Consider the following 16,941-nt stretch of genomic DNA (forward strand, 5'->3'; position numbering starts at 1 on the left):
GTGATAAAAATGGATTGTTTAAGAGCGTTTTCTGAGATGCATTATATCAATGCTCCTTATGAAAGCCCCTATCTTGTACAGTCTTTTTGTTTGTTTGCTTTTATAACTTGTTAAATCATAATTATCATCAAAAGCCAGGTTTGTACTACTATTAACAACAATACATTTAAATCTCCAAAACAGAAGGATTTCAAATCAGATTTTGTGGATTTTATTATTTTCAAAAAGTCTTCATTTTAAATCCTAAGCATATTAACATTCAGCAAACCTGGCAAAGCTTAATATTATGGGCAAGTTAAAGAAAAGATTTGGTGACATGAAGATGTCATCCAGATTCATGTTTTCCTTAAAATATTTTTCTTATTTAGTTTGACCCCTTTGCTCTGCCATCTGTTTGAGTCTTTTCATGCATCCATCTCTTTTTCACTTGGCCACTAAAGTAACAGCTGCCAGGAAAAATCAGCCAGGAAGGGCATCCCCTATATTAGTGCTTGCCAAAATGTGTGCATACTGATGTTAGGAACAGTATTAGGATTCAGCCAGGATTGGTTGCTAAGTATTATTGCAAAACATTTCTAAATTTCTTTTAAGTGTTGTAACTATTAGAGGAGAACGTAATTCCCTTTAGGTAAGGCTTCTGGTATTAATTGTTTGTGATTATATTTTTCTTGTGTTTTCTTTTGTTGCACTTGTATGTTGGTCTGTGACAGCAAAATAAATAATAAAAAAGTTGGAAAAAAAGTTGCAAAACATTTGTTTGTAGTAGTATACCAAAATCTAAAATAGATCTAATCTTTTACCTGTTGTCAGCATGTACTTCATTCCACAATTTTGGAATTTTGTGGAAAATGTTTGAATTTTTTATGTCACTAAGAGTGACTTAGACAAGATGAGCTGGGTTATACAGAAATTTGATAAGCAAATACAATATACTGAAAAGACCCAGGCTGCATTTGCTTAGTGATAGATTACTATATATCTATGCGTGATTCCTAAAAGATATTTCTATTTAAGTGAGCTCAGGACAAAACACAAAGGTAAAAAATGGGTAATCTGAAGAATAATTTATATATTTATATGGATCAACAATGAAACATGTTTATTCATTACCACAGGTGTGGTGAGAGAAATGAGAATAATGAACAGCTTCCTTTGTACATCTCTCTACTGCTAACCTTTCTTCATTCCACAGATGGGCATTTTATTTTTTCATGTAGGATTCAGATTAGCACGATGCATAACAGAATCAAATAAATAGTTTTTCTGAATCAGATCATAGCTTATTTTGGTGGGCAGATCTACAAGTGATTGGAACAAGGGACTATCCTGTTCTATGGCTAGGAAAATTGTTTTTTACTTGGAAGTACTGATCTATCACTTTGCAGGGTTCAGTAAACATATAACCTGCTCAAATGTATTTTTTCTCAAATGCCTAGAAATTTGCAACATTATAAAAACACATTCTTATCCCTGTGTACCAGCCCTACTCAATCTGCAACTGTTCATAGCATCCTGCCATGAAGTTATTAAAGGAGAGGAGGCTGCTAGGAGAAATAAGCAATAACTCTAATTCAGCATGATAAACACGGTTTACTACATAACAATTCAAAATCGGTAATTTATGAGCTCAGTATTCTAAACTCTCTGGAGTGATCAATTTGTCAACCTCCCCTTTTTTAACATTCATATTTTTTTTAATTGTAAGCTTCTGTCATTTCTATAAAATACAGAGATATTTTTTTAAAAAAAACAGAATTCCAGTCTAGGGAGTAATTGATATTGAGAAGAGGTACATCTGGCATAATCAGGCTCACTCTTGACCAGATGAAATTAGGCCCTAACCTTTATAAAAGACCCAGGCAATTATAGTGGTGGTTGATTATGCCTGTCATTGTAATGGTGGTTCTTTACCTTTGAAGAACGAGGTGATTAGCGTAACACTAGAATTTAGAGACATTCTTGAAAACTAGAATGGTAATTGTAACTATAATCTGTCTGTCTCTGTATCTACCTATTTTCCACATCAGTGGGCTATCAGAGCCCCAGAGTTTCTCCCACCATTCCAGGTGCTACATGTTATTCCACTTCTGATCTGTTCTGTTGGGCTTTTTGAAGTCTGAGCTTCCAATTTGATTTTTATAGTTCAAGTCTTGGAGAACTAAATAATAAACACAAGATTTGAGTATAATGAAAAGCTACTTATCTAGTCTTTCCTAGCAAGCACTTTATAAGTTCCAATCTAATTGAAATCTAGTTATGACAGTTTCTCAGGATAGTGCTAGAATAAAAATTACAAGATATCTGTAATTATTAATTTAGGATCCATTATCTAATGTTAACTACTCCATATTACTACTACTTAAATAGTAGTTCAGCTTCTATCTATTCTCTCTCCCTGCATCTATTATCCAAAATAGGGGAAAGATGAACACACAGTACTGATCTAGGATGTGAAAAACTGAGATATATTAATGGTTTGAAAATCTAAAAAATATACAAGACAGAATATGAATGTAACAAACCATAGTTGTTCTACATATTCTACATGCAGGTAGTCTTCTATTTTCAACTGATCATTTAGCAACATTCAGAGTTAGGACAGATCCTGTCTGATCCCAAAACATAAGCAGATCCTTTATTTTCCCTCACTTATAGACAAAAATCTTGCCAAACTAAAGCAAACTATTTGCATCATTAAAGATATACTGTGAGAACTTCTTGGAAGCAGTTGATTTGACTCTCTTCTTCCCAACCCAACTGTCTAAACTTTGCTGTCTCTTATTCCTCAGGAATGCACTCCTTCCCTCCTGGGAATCTGGAATATATTCCACCATAAACCCTCCAAAAGCTACTTACAACCCAGTTTCAAAGTTCTGATGTCACCCACATGCAGTTACATAACCATGTTCTGGGTTCTTAGAAACTGACCCATGTTAATGGCTATTTGCAGCACCTGCAATCAGATGACCATGATTTATAATGATTTGCTGAAAAACAGCATTAACTTCTGATCCAGTCATATGGTGACCTTCTTTTATGACCATCACAATTTATGACCATTGCCAGGCTCAGTTAAGGCCATAAGTCAAGGACTACCTGTATTACTATTTGTTAACTTAATTAAGCATATATATAAGGATAAATCATAAGTACTTAATCTGGTTTCCCATCACTTCGCAAATATTTATTTTCCTAAGATCCATGTCATGAAAGGATATGCAATTATCCCTATTAAAGCCACAAGTGCATAACAGATTTTGACAGTAATTTGCAACACTGTTTGATATGCTAGTCTATTAGTCACTGTCAAGAACAGTCATAAGAATTAAAGTTCTATATAGTTATACAGTTACAATTATCTGTAATTAAATTTTCTATTGTTTATTGGAGATCATGTCTAGATATTCTCTTCCAGTTATTAATGTGGATGATAGCACATCCACATTAATAAATGGTACATGGCTCAACCAAAGCTTTAATTGCTGCTTGGGATGAGCAAGTGACTGTGACCTTGGGTCAGATTGTGCCTGTCATGTGCGTGTGAATCCCAGAGACCAACTTGCTTTTTAGAAGGACTGGAAAGATGAATCAGTGGAAGAAAAGCCTAAAATGCTACTGGACAAGTGACAGGTCTAATTGAGCACAGATAAGAGCTTTAATTAAGGATTACCTAATGATGACAAGAGTAGATAAATCATTTATTTCAAGAGATGAGAATATATGTAACTCAGTATTGAACTGTGGAGTCTTTGGTGCAAGATTTTTGCTTCAAAATGAGTCAAGTGCCAAATTTGAAAAACCTTGAAGCAATCAAGTACTGAGGTACTGCTGTTCAAGGCACCTGCTGGGAGGCAAGGGAGTCAGAATGTGCAAGCCACATAGTGACATAAGCCCCGACCTTCTTCTGTTTGGGTTGCAACATTGTGCAGGTATTATATTGCATGTATACAACTGGGACCAGATTCCTTTGAAATATATCTCTAATGAGATTATTTTCCCACATAGTTCCATCCCTTAGGGAAGGTCCTCCCTTTCTTGTCATTAATTGCTTTTAGGGTTACTGAAGAAGGCAGGCTGGCATTTGTTCTGTACAATGATCTGTCCTCTGCAGTCTGCTGAGCTCCAACATTTAACCTATTTTTGTTATCTCTTAATAAAAGTTCCATGAGTTGGCCTTCATCAGCTATTAACATAACCTTTATTTTTAATGAATTGCTGCTTTGAGGTTGTTTTCAATGAAAGGCATAATCAAATATTTTATAGCAACAAAGCTTATTTAACTCATACAGACAGTTTTATGAGTCACCCTCAATAAGCTCCATAACTGCATTTCAATACACATGAATTTAAAGTAAATAATACATTCCTATCCAATGAAACTACTGAGTTGGTATTCCCCTCATAACTATTTTTTTTTTATTTTTCCTCATCATCACCACCACCATCATCATCATTTTAACCATTGTCTATTGACTTTAGGATGAAGGCCTCTTCCATGTGTTTCCAACCAATATAATCCTGAGCTTTCTTTTGCCAACTGGGCCAGCAATACTGTCATTTATCATTCTTGTTTTAGGTCTCTTTCGTGGACGCGTTTTATCAAGTGGGATCTATTCTATTTGTTATTTTTATTTATTATTAAATATCTATGTTGCCCATCTTGCCAAGGCGACTGTTGTTTTGGTATATGTAGGTATAACCTACGGAAAATTGTTCTAATTTATGTATGTATTTATTTAGGAAAGCTATATGCCTCCCCCACCTTATGATCATAACTTAGGGAAGCTCACAGCCACAACAAGAAAAACAATTAACATTCTCCAAACAGTGCCCAGGCCCCAAAGCAAGTGATTTGCCATGAATTGAAATGATTTGCTACTGCCTACTTTTATGTTACTTTTTCGCTTTCACTATCTAGCAGTTTCTGGTGATCACCCAATCCAAGAATTGGCCAGGTATGACCTCCCATTTTAAGATCAGGCAGAGCAAGCTATGTGCAGTTCTCTTCATAGGGTTGGCCATAACTTTGTTTTCACTATCATCATTTTTATCACAAGTTTACTTTGTTCAAGCCTTGCAGAAAGTTTCATTGACTGACAGCCAGATTGCAAATTCCAGGTTTATATTGATCAGATTGTAGAGATTTTCAGCACTATTAAAGTGTTGCTGTTGTTTTGCTGCTGTTGATTTTATTACACTTTTCCATGTTTGATTTCATAACAATTGTGGCAATAGTCATTCCTTGACTAGAAAACCATTGTGCAAAGGGAGCCATAGGCATGGGTTAATATTATGAAAAATTCTCTGTATGAATGTGTAAAGAGGAAAGGAGAGAGGTCTCTTAAAAGTCAGGGATATGTAGTGATTCTCTGTATTCTGAAAATAAAGGCACACTGTAACATTCTGTGGGAACTGTTCAAGAGAACAAGGACCATTTTGCTTCCTAAAAACAAATTCAAAGGTTTATTTGTCTCTAAGGATCTAATATCATATTTAGTAATATCCAGTCTGAGTGAAACCTGTTTGGCTTTATTGGTAACACCTAAAAATGGAAATAAATAATATAATCCATGAAGGGTATTGTTACTTCTTGCACAGAAAGTGCATTGTTTTACAAAATTAAACTTGCAGTATAATGATTACCTGTCAAATTTGGCAGTTCAAAGATATAATGAATATTGCCGAAAATAGCAAGGACATGCTGACTGATATCTAACGGACAATTCCTTGGACATGCCAAAATCAGCATTTTAAAGAGATTTCAGAGATTTTATTTTCTTCTCCTTATGATCTAACCACTGTGAGAAAGGTATATGCTATCACAATGCAGGTTTAAAAAGGAACGGGACTTTGATTACATGGTCGTGACTTCCATATTGACTTTTTTGACTCCCCAGATGTGAAAGTCTAAGGTGCTCATATCAAATGCAGACAGTGGCCAGAGGCAGGTTGCTACAGGAAGGACAGGGAGGAGACCTGGAAAGTAGACTAGTTACTCCCACAGAGGACCTGTGAAACCTCACAGAGTTAACAAGAATCAGCTGTCTACGAAGTCCTTGCCTAGTTTCAAAAACAGCTTCAGGGAGTTGAAATTCTGTCTTGAAATAGAAACTCCAAGGGTAATGAAAGAAATTATTGCCTGTTGCTAATCTGGAACAACATCAGTGGATCAAAACTAGGCATCATTCCAAAAACCCAGCCAAAAATATAAGAAAATAGGCCACTTGTACTTTTTGTCCTTCACTAATTCTTATCACATTGATATTAGAAAAAATACTGGTGCCATTTGTATTTGTGCCCTTTCCTTTACCACGAACTGTAAGGGACTAACTGTTAACAGGCCCTGCACAGGCTGTTTATTTAAGAATCTATCAACAATATTGCTACTTCAACAGATTTTTCGATATAGTAAAGAAAAATTAGTTAAAAAGAAATATCGTGTTTCCCCTAAATAAGCCAAGGACTTATATTAATTTTTGCTCCAAAAGACCCATTAAAGCTAATTTTCAGATGATGTCTTAGTTTTTTGCCTTCCAAATAGCAGACGGAGGCAGAGGCGCAGGGGGGGAGCTAGGGCCGTCATGGGTGGGGTGGCAGGTAGGAGACTCATCCCGTGTGTGCGGCAGAGCTGGAGGACAAGGTTGGAAGGTGAGGGCCGGGCATGCAGGGGCGGCAGCGGGGCACCACTCTTACCCTGCCACCTGCCTCACCTCATCTGTTCGGGAGTGGCTTCTTCCACTTTATCATTTTTCCTCCTCCTTTGAATAGCCCTTCGCTCCCATTGCTGCTTTTTCAGTCCTGAATCTCGGTTTGTCTGGAGCCTTGCAGAGAGTCTTTGGAAACAAAACCCTGCAGCAATTGGGTGGGGCTCCAAAATGGGCTGGAAGGAGCAGCCCAAGGGCTCCAATCTGGATTTGCAGCAAGCAAGCGGATTGGTGGCTAGTTTGTTGCACCCAATTCTAGCCAGGGTGATTGATTTAGCAGGCTGAAGTTAGCAATCCAAGTGCTCAGGGGCAGCCACCCCCACCCCACCGCAGTGGCCCCAGCAGCAGGCAGAATGCATGGGGGAGGCATGCAATCCGGCCTGCTGGACGCACCTACAGCCACCTCCCCTTTGTGCTTCTGCCACTTCTGCATGGTGCCATGTGGAAGTGATGCCATGATGCAGCCCCTGCACGCTCAGACACCTTCCAACCTTGTCCTCCAGCTCCGACACACACGCGGAACGAACCTCAGCTGCAATGGCCCCAGCGCACAGGAAGGGAAGGAAGCCCCCATCCCTGAGAGGCAGCCGGACTTCCCTCCCAGCTCTGTGCCGCCCTGGAGCTTCCCCATGTGGCCTGAGAGAGTTGGTGAGGCTCCTCTGGTGGATCAGGCCCTGGAACCTGTACCCCTCTGCCAGAGACTTCTGGATTCCCCCCCAGCCTGCCCGGGCCCCCACAGGTGCCCCCTGACACAAGCGATATTGAGCTGGCCATGCCCACCCATCCCTCCCACCAGGGCAACCTCAATGCTGGGGCTTATTTTTGGGGTAGGGCTTATATTGCGAACATCCTGAAAAACCATGCTAGGGCTTATTTTCTGGTTGGGTCTTATTTTGGGAGAATTGGTTTCTTTCTTTCTTTCTTTTTCTTTCTTTCTTTCTTTCTTTTCTTCTTTATTCATCTCTTTCTCTCTCTTTCTGTCAACTCTACAAATGAGCATGGCTGTAGCCATTTTCCTTCTCATTCTAGGTTGCCACATAGAACAGAGGGAAGGGGATTGCCCAGGTGCTTCATTAGTCAAAATAATCTTTTGTCCCATGGGAACCAAGGTCACTGACTATTCCCGAGACTGCAGGCTGGGTGTTGCATAAAAAGCCCAACAAATAATCATATTGGGGAACATAGTTGCTTGCATAGTTTTATGGGTGGACATTTAACTTTGTATTGGAAAATTGTTACTTGTATATGTAGACTTGGTTTCACTCTTGATCATGCCAATAGTCTGTAACTAATAAACATGTTCTTTGAGGAATTTGCAAGTCCAGAGTTCTGCTTTATTCGTTTCTGTCTGTTGGAACCATGACACTTTCTTTCAAATCTGTCGGGTAGTTTGTTGAATTTTAGGTTTAAAAGCAAAAGAAGATTATATTCTTTATATATTATGTTGCAAACATAAGCTTGTGAACTAAATAGATCTCCTTTCTTCCCTAATGTGTATGTATATATTAGTTGGGCTGTTCAAAGTATTTAAAATGTAAAACATTTAAAGCTCTTGTTTTAAGGGTTGGAAAATAATTTTGAAATCGGTTGCCCTAAACACCCTAACAATGCTTTGAAGTTAAAATAGCTCTGAATAGATGATTCAAGTTCAACCAGACTGTGACTCTTTCAAATTCAGAACATTTCAGGGATGGCTATAATAATCCATCTCAACTTTACCACAACTATTGTAAGCTCAAATGGGATATCTTTAGGTCAAAATTTGGAACATAACAGGGATATGACACCTGAAAAGCATCCAGAAACATTGAGAGTTTTTCTAAGGCTTGTTTCTGCTTTATGCCCCCTCCCCCCCCAAAAAATGGGGGAAGGGAAATAGAATTTGATTTTTTCCCATTGTTTTTTCAATGAAATGAAGTGGTTTCTGTTTGCAAATACTGTTTGGGTTTTTTGATGATTTTACAACTGCTTCAATTGTTCAAACTTTTAAATCCATAACAAAAAGATAACAGTAACAGTAATGGCAACAAAATACATGCTTATGTGTATGGTATGTGCTTGTAATTATGTCAGGAGGAATATTTAAAGATATTTATCAATCACTTATATATCTTCCAGGGGAAGTCATACATGCATGTGCATTGGTTTATGTTTGGAGAACTGTACTGTTGATTGTTGGCAAATAAGTGAATGAAGGTATCTATTGAAAAGCAGACAAAAATTGATTTCTGTTTCCTCCAGAACATTTATTAGGAAGGAGTTATCATCATCCCTTTCCATATAAGACTCAATTACAGTCTACTAAAAAACACACACACACAAAACAAGAATGTTGAAAATGGGGGTTTTATCCTCTGAATGTAGAATCCAAATTTGTGCCTATTCTGCAAACTGCCACATTAAGTTCAACGGGGTATCATATATGTCAATAAAAAGAGGTAGTTCTGAGATATCCTTGACTTGTAAAGAGAAAATTACGTGCAGTAAAAATATTGTAAGCCTACCATAAGATTATGAGTGCATCATATCAGAGTAGATGGATTAACATATCAGAAAATTGTATTTTAATGTAAAACTAAAAATGCTGAAAACATTTACTGGCTATAATATCGGAATGCAGTATTTTGACTCAACACCATGGGGGCTCATGAGATTTACAGGCAGTAGTGGATTTTACAACAGCTGGACAAAGATTAAGATTCAAATTTAGCTATCAACACAATTGATAATTCTCTAGAGATCTTTGCTGGCAGATTGATTTTTTCTATATAGTGACTATTTTGCTACAGGTAGTCCTCATCCAGTGACTGCAATTGGTTCCAGTAAAATGGTTACTAAACAACCTATCTTTTCCAGAGCTGTTTTTTCCTGTAGCCGAGCACTTCCTTAAATGTACTAATAGCAAGTTAACAAGCTCACCTCTGTGACCTTAATTAGCTGATTAGAATCCTGCCTGGCTGGTAGCTGCTACCTGAAACTGGCCAGAACTTAATCAGTTTCACACTGAAGATTTTTATTATATTATATTTTTCCTATAAAGATTTTTTGTTATAAAGACTTCTGTTGTCCTAAATGGGCACTTTGGTCAGAAAATAAATTATTACAATTGTTTTTGTGAATAGTCACTGCCCAATGCAGTTATTAAATGTGGATCACCTGTATTTTTTGTTTACCTTTAACAAAGGTGATGTGATATATCATGAGGAAGAATCATATCATATCTCTGATTTGCTGATGGATGAATAATAAAACAGATGTGGTTTGTTTGCAAAAACATGTCTTGCAGCTGGTTCTTTGCTCTTTTGGGAAATAGTTGTTGATATTTTATCTGGGCAGGGTAGTGTTAACAGTAAATTGCTAATAATGCAAATACTATATGTGGCAGAAACCTCATTATCTGTACCTTGTTGATCTACGTCTTTTGATCGGCTGACTCTATTCATAGGTTATCTGATTAGCTGATTCCCTAGTTTTGTGGAAGTCCCCCGGGCTACATAGATCCTTCTTTTCTTTCTGTTTGCTGACCTACTTATATGCAAGAGGCTTTGAAAACTATTGCTGGAGCTTCTTCCTTTTGTTCCTTCTCCCCCTTCAAAATCACATGCCTAGCCTAGTTGAGCATGAATCTTTTAAAACTTTGCAGCTCTCATTAGCGCCAGCAGCCTCTCTATAATGTATCTCTCTATATTGCTTCATTGTCTTTATAGATTCATTGTTCGAAAAACATTAATTACAGAGTGTAACATGCACACGGCAAATGCCATTGATTAGCCTGGGTATTTAAAAAAAAAAGATAATTACAGTCAGAAGGCTTTTCCGAGGCATCCTGGATTGAGGGCTGTGTGCTAATTGCTCTGTTTAAGGCTCCAAATTAATATGAGGCAAAACACAGTAATCATCTGAAGGGGAATAGATCAAAACAGTTTAAGTGGGATCACAGTGAGGGGCTTTATTGCTCTATCCTCCCTTTTTTCCACATCACATTTTTACAGTTTCATTATAAGGAAAAAAATCTGAGTGTGGGAGGGGGAGAAGGGTGGCTGTATTATGAAAATAAGTAGCATTACTCCTTAAATCTCAGAACAAGAGAGCGAGAGAAAGCAGATTGACTAGAGTGGTACCCAATGGTGAAACACAGCACTTTTCATCCGCAGAAGAAACTGCAGCATCCTCTACTGCAGAAGCGATTTGTCCATTGGCTTCTCCACAAGCATGTGACCAACCGAGCTCTTTCTCTGTGTTTTTTCCCCCTTTCCTCTTCCATCTGTGTGCAGAGCACTGATAGGCCGGGCTGATGCGCAGACAATTTATCATCTTGATCTCCCACTGAGTCAGGGAGCTCTCCTGTCACCAGTATTGATTTCAGAGGATGGACTAAATTTCCTAGGATTTCCATTAAGAATTAAGAAAAAAAGCTATAAGCACGCAGGGTAGCCAGGCAGACATGGATATGAGATGGCACTGTGAACCCTCTCAGGTAGCCTTCTTCTCTCACGGCCGGCCGATGCAGACCAGAGGCTAAGCACTGCAGCATGCAGGGTTTAAGAGACTGTTAGTCGAAAAGCAAAAAATAATAATAATAAAAAATAAAAAATAAAAAAGGAGAAGGAAAAAATCATTTGTACCAATTACTGTTTTTAAACAAAATTGCTTTTATTTGAATTAGAAATTGTCTCCTTGATGATTGCATGCCATGAAAATCAGGAGTTCAAATTTCTGCACGCGATCAGCTTTTCAATTTCAGAATCTTTTTATGTTCAAGAGAATAGCACTTTAAACCCTGATGCTTTTAATTTTCTTTATCTGCTGCTTTTCTAATCCATTGCTTGTGTGTTTCTGTGTTCATGTGTATGTATCTTTTAGTTTTTGCATGTTTGGAAAAGGGAAAGAGGAAATCAATGCAAGCATGGGGAACAGACTTTTTCAATAATTGCTAGGTTATTTTTGTTATTAATGACCTAGTGATTATTTTAGTTTAAAAATGCTTAAACTCTGAGTGTGCATGATTTGGAGCACAGTTTTGCATGTTGTGTGAATATATGTGAATTTGTTCTTGTTTCTTTGTGACTGTTTACTGAGCAATGAAATATACATGCATTATTTTTTTAATGCAAAGGAATAATTGCCTTTGGTTATCTAACATTCAATGGTAAATAATGCAAAAGAGCATTTTTAGAAATTGCCGATATATTTCTCAATGGGGGAATCTGCATCCTATAACAATGTGGGAGTTTTCTGTATTTTGTTGGTGAGAGAAATTTAACTATTTGTTTCTTATGTGTAAATGGCACTAACAAACCTCCAAAGCATTGATTTTTGTTTTATTGAAATTATTCTAGAATCATTCATTATTCTTCCCAATAGTCAGGCATCAGTTATGTGTAAAAACCATTTTCGTGCTGAATGTATATGCATGTTGACCGCTACGGAAATATTGCCTTGCTTTTTCACAATCTTTTTTATGCTAACAAGAATGAAAGGAATTGAATGGTCTATATAGCTTGTGTGTATCAGGAGAGTGATAGCAAGCTCATTTACAAAAGGAGTCAAGCATACGATAAGAGAGGAGAATGTAAGACAAAAGATGTATTGGGAAGAAGAAGAAGGAAAGAAACAAAGGACCACCACAGAGAGAATAAATGGTGTGTGTGTGTGGGGGGGTGTTCCACCTCCTCTGTTCTTAGAATGGTAAAGGATTCATATCTCCTGAAATCTCTGGATAATTATATAGTCATCAGAATGTGTGCCTCAGTATTTTGGGGAAAATGTTAATCCATTGCAATTCATATGGATTACTATTTAGGTCTTTATTTTGATTTTGAGGAAAGGCTTTCAAATGAAAAAGGGAAATTGTATTAAGCTTTTATTTTACTACTGAAGTTTCTGCGAAGTTTCTCTCTGCAGTTGTACCTCAGTATTAATCCTCTTTGTGACTTGAGCAAGCTGTTTTCTGATGATGAGCAGAAGCATTCTCAATCTTTCATAAATTATTTGTGAGGCTTGGTTTTGTGAGGTCAGACATTTTAATTGTGCATAATGTGCTGCAGAAGCTTCATGGCTCTGTTATTATGGTGGTAATGGTGTTATTTTAAAAATCCAGTTTTACTGGTTTTGAAACAAGTTTGTCAGGGAGTAGAAATGGTGATATTAGCAGAGAAGTATTAGATGAAATTATTAGGTTCTCTTGTTCTGAAAAACTTCTACCAGTGTTGAGTTTCTACCGAAAAATATTATGCCTAAGAATGTTGCCATTTTTCATCTCACTTTTCCTAATAGCCATTTATCTTGGATCTCTTGGGCATGATAATTTGGCACAGCTAACAGCTGTGAGTAGAAGAGGTGAAGAGGTTAGGTCACCATGGAAATTGAATTGCCTCCACCCCAATCCTCCATCACAGAGAAGATCCTTGCCAGTTAATGCAGAGTTAATTGGCAGAACGAGAGCATTAAATCCATCTACTTTTGTAAGTGAGATGGCAGAGCAGCAGGATGCAGGCAGACTGCTTCCAGATTATACACGCTCTAATTATTAAGACTAAGGTGGGCTCCATTTTTATTTGCTCCAGAGCTAATGTTTACAGTTGACAGAATCAAGTGGCAATGCTTTTCTGGACTCTGACTGCTCGTGGTTATAGATGTCTAATGATAGATTGAACGTTCTCCTAGCAGAGAAAGAAAAATGCCCCCCAACCCATAGAAAGAGAGCACTGAGGAAATAATTATTCGCCATTTTTTTTTATGCATTGCAGAGACATTTTGTTTTTGTTCCTTCCCCACCCATGAGAAGATCATTCCAGTATTGGTGCATCTTTCCATTTTCCTCTCTGATTCTGCAAATTATATAAAATGTTTCTCATCAAACACAAGTGTTATTTTAGGTTTTAAAAAATATCTCTCTTTCGAAACATCAAGGCATTTTTGCAATTTTGCAGACTTGAGTACTAAGCTTTAAATGGCTGTCATTTCAGGTATTACCTGCAATGACCAATTTGTTAGATTTTCTTTTTTTCCTATTGACTGCATTATCAACAGAGGAAACCGAAGGCAAGCTGTTTTTACTGTTGAGCTTGCTTATAAAACAGTGTGTGGGAGGTCCTCCCCAGAAATGTTCAGTAAACCAGTATATTTCTCTTACAGGAGTTTGGCTACTATTTGGCTTTTCTAGAAACTTTTTGTAGCTATGATATAGTTCAGCCTTCCCCAAACTGTTGCTTTCCATTGGTGTTTGGATTCTCATTTCCAGATTTTGTTAGCTAGAAAGATAGCAGGCTGGCTGAGAATTTGGAGAGTTGTACTCAATAAGGGTGGCTAAGTTCTTCTAAATGTTACTAGCAGGTTCTTGCAGTGTTCTTCTTTTACAGATAGTTTATTATGATACAAGGTGGTGATGAAACTGGTTTTAGGTAGATGTGATGCTTTCTTTTTTATCTTTATCATTTTACTAATTTATGGTATTACCATTTATTGTCTTCTTTGGATAAATGGGATATACGAGATTTGGAAAATACGCTTATTTGTTTATGTATTTGCCACATTTTGTTTTTCTTCCATTTTCAGCTATACCTTGAGGATAATTTCTTCAAATGCTCAGGGCAGTGTTATATATGAACTGGAATCCAGATGAATGAGAACCAAAACACCTTTTACATTAAATTTACATGATGTGTGTATTAGAGATTTTGTTTTGTTTCACATTGCATTGCTTTAAAATTACCAATGACCAGAATTAGGATTTGTTGCAAAGAGTGAATAAGCCCCTAGAAACTTAAGTTGGATCCTTTGTTGAGAAAATTTGCAGAAGCCAAAGCAGGTTTTATTGAGACTGCATTAAATGGAGGATTCAGATTCCTTTCTCTGTAACAGCTAAAGTTTGAAAACCAAAATATGTCAGGATATATTTTTCATATGTAATTATTTCTTATTCCCTTTTTTTCTTTTGGGATATGTTTTCTTTTTTCCTTTATTTCTTTTTTTTCTCTTCTGCATATGAAATAGAAAATTAAAAAATAAACAATTTTACATGAAAAAATTTGTAGGATTATCAAATCTCATAATCTGGCATATTTCAGGTAAATATACCAGGAATGCATGAATTATAGAAATATTCAGGTAAGCATTATTAGATTATTATTTGCAATAGATTTTCCCCGAGGAAATTCAGCCTTTGGAGAGAACATTTCTATTCCATACTGTTGGCTGACTTCTACTGAAACCAGATACATTGCAGGATTATCCCTGCACTCAAAACAAGTCAGAAACCCATGTCTACACTGTAACAAGTTAGGATGCATTATATCTAGAGCAAGAACATATTTTCCAAACCTATTTCAGGGAGAACATACTTCATATGTAGGAGAATTACCACCCTGCTAAATCTTCCTTTTTGGAGAGTTAGTTCTTTATTGCCTAGCTTCACTTGGTGCCTCTCTTCCTTCTGCTCTCTTGCTTTTCTACTAATCAATTCCATCTCAGGGAGTCAAACATCATTCCTTGTCCGTTTGTTGTTTGTTTGTTTATGTGAGAAAACTTACACAGACAAAACTGGGGTCAAAGATTTCAAGGAAAGGAACTAAGAAAAAATGGAACTAGTTGAAAAACTTAAGAACAATACTTGATAGGAAAAATTTAGGCTTCCAGGCCTTCCTAAAGTACTTTCTAAATTATAAGGGCTGTTGAAGTGGAAGTGTATTGCTTGGAGAATAATTTGCTCTCTATAAGCAGAAGAAAAATTGCAAAAAAAAAAAAAAAAAAAAACCAAACTAAGGAGCAGCTAGATGAGTCCTTAGAAAATAAAACATTATGGAAAACATTTGAAGTTGTGAGTGGATTATTACAGCTTTGACACTGAAAAAATCCACTACACTCTACTATATGAATAATTGTTTCTTAGTATTAATAGGAAGAATTAATAAATATGAATCTCCTTAATAAAACTGAGATTTAGTATGTGCTGATCTCATACTGAAGTTGTCCATACACCTCTCAAACAGCATAGAATAGAACACTGGCCTGTGGGGTAATATCCCGTAGTCAAAACTACACCTTTTTTTTTTGCACATAACAAGTCTGTGTGTATCAGTTTGAGGCAGATTCACTGTGTTACTAATGTAACAACTGCAATGATTCATTTAACAAATGTGACAAGAAAAGTTGTAAAATGGGACAAAACTCACTTAACAAATTTCTCATTTAGCAATGTAAATTTTGGGCTCAATTGGGGTTGTAAGTTGAGGACTACTATAGAAAGTTGCACATGGCTGGCCATATTGTTTAAACTCAAGGAAATGAAAAGAAAATTAATAAAAGACTCAGAAACAAATAAATATATTTATTTTAAAAAATAGGGGTTACACTGGGACTTGGGGATATAGTTAAACAATTAAGCCCAACAAATTTGTGGACACCACCACCAGGATACAAGTGAAAAGTTAAAATACAAACATTAGAGAAGCAATTACATTTCCAAAAACTATAAATAGCATGATTTCAAATATGTAGTAAATTGACATCAACATCAACAGATTTTTGTACTACAGTACTGTAGTACAAAATACTATACTATACTATAATAATATTGAGAATACTGTTCAGTGAAAGTTATACTAGTGATCCCAGGCCAACTGTAGCATATTCCCAATTTCTTCCATTCACTTGTGTCAGATTCTTGGAGGCTGCCTAGACCAGTCTCTGAATTTCTTGGCAAGGTTTTTCAAAAGTGGTTTGCCATTGCCTTCTTCCTAGGACTGAGAAAAAGCAAGTAGCCCAAGGTTACCCAGCTGTCTTTGTGCACAAGATGGGTCTAGAACTCACAACCTCCTGGTTTCTAGCCTGATATCTTAATCACTACATTAAACTGCTCTTATAATTCTGAAAACGCATTAGAGTTTTGTAAAATCAAAATGTTGCAGCTTGAGGGGAACAGACTGTGAATTCCAGGGAAGCAACCAGCCAGCCTTATGTCCTTGCTAAGCTAAGTGTAAACAAGAACTTGTAGCACAAATTTGCCAGAATCTGCATGTCCTATTGTTAAGGACAATCATATAACCCAGAAGATTGAAGGGTTCCATTTCTACCTGCCAGTCTTTTGTGGCATTCCTGGGAATGGTGAAGCTATTTTTTTTTCTGTATTTTTACTTGAGTTTTTGAAGGAGTTAATGGTCAAAGGCTCCAAGAGGCCTCCTACTTCCATTCTGCCTCTTAATTTGGGTGAGGAGTAGAACTGGTTATTTTGCTGCTG

The 16,941-nt window shown here is 36.8% G+C and overlaps 1 protein-coding gene across 4 annotated transcripts in view; it reads left to right on the top strand.

The window, feature by feature from the left end:
• The window catches only part of LOC120307705 (neurexin-1-beta), a 111,689-nt gene that overhangs the window by 55,436 nt on the left and 39,312 nt on the right, over positions 1-16,941 (top strand). The window contains exon 1 of one of the 4 annotated variants that reach the window (XM_039342730.1): positions 10,041-11,181. The exons of 2 other annotated variants lie outside the window; for them this stretch is intronic. In XM_039342730.1, coding sequence (XP_039198664.1) covers positions 11,149-11,181 — 33 coding nt within the window. In that variant the 5' untranslated portion in view covers positions 10,041-11,148. Of the gene's footprint in view, positions 1-10,040; positions 11,182-16,941 lie in introns of those variants that run through there. One more of the 4 variants, XM_039342729.1, reaches the window with a different exon arrangement.

Source organism: Crotalus tigris, unplaced genomic scaffold, assembly GCF_016545835.1.
Source record: "Crotalus tigris isolate CLP2741 ecotype Arizona unplaced genomic scaffold, ASM1654583v1 scf7180000017810.681375, whole genome shotgun sequence".
NCBI lineage: Eukaryota > Metazoa > Chordata > Lepidosauria > Squamata > Viperidae > Crotalus > Crotalus tigris.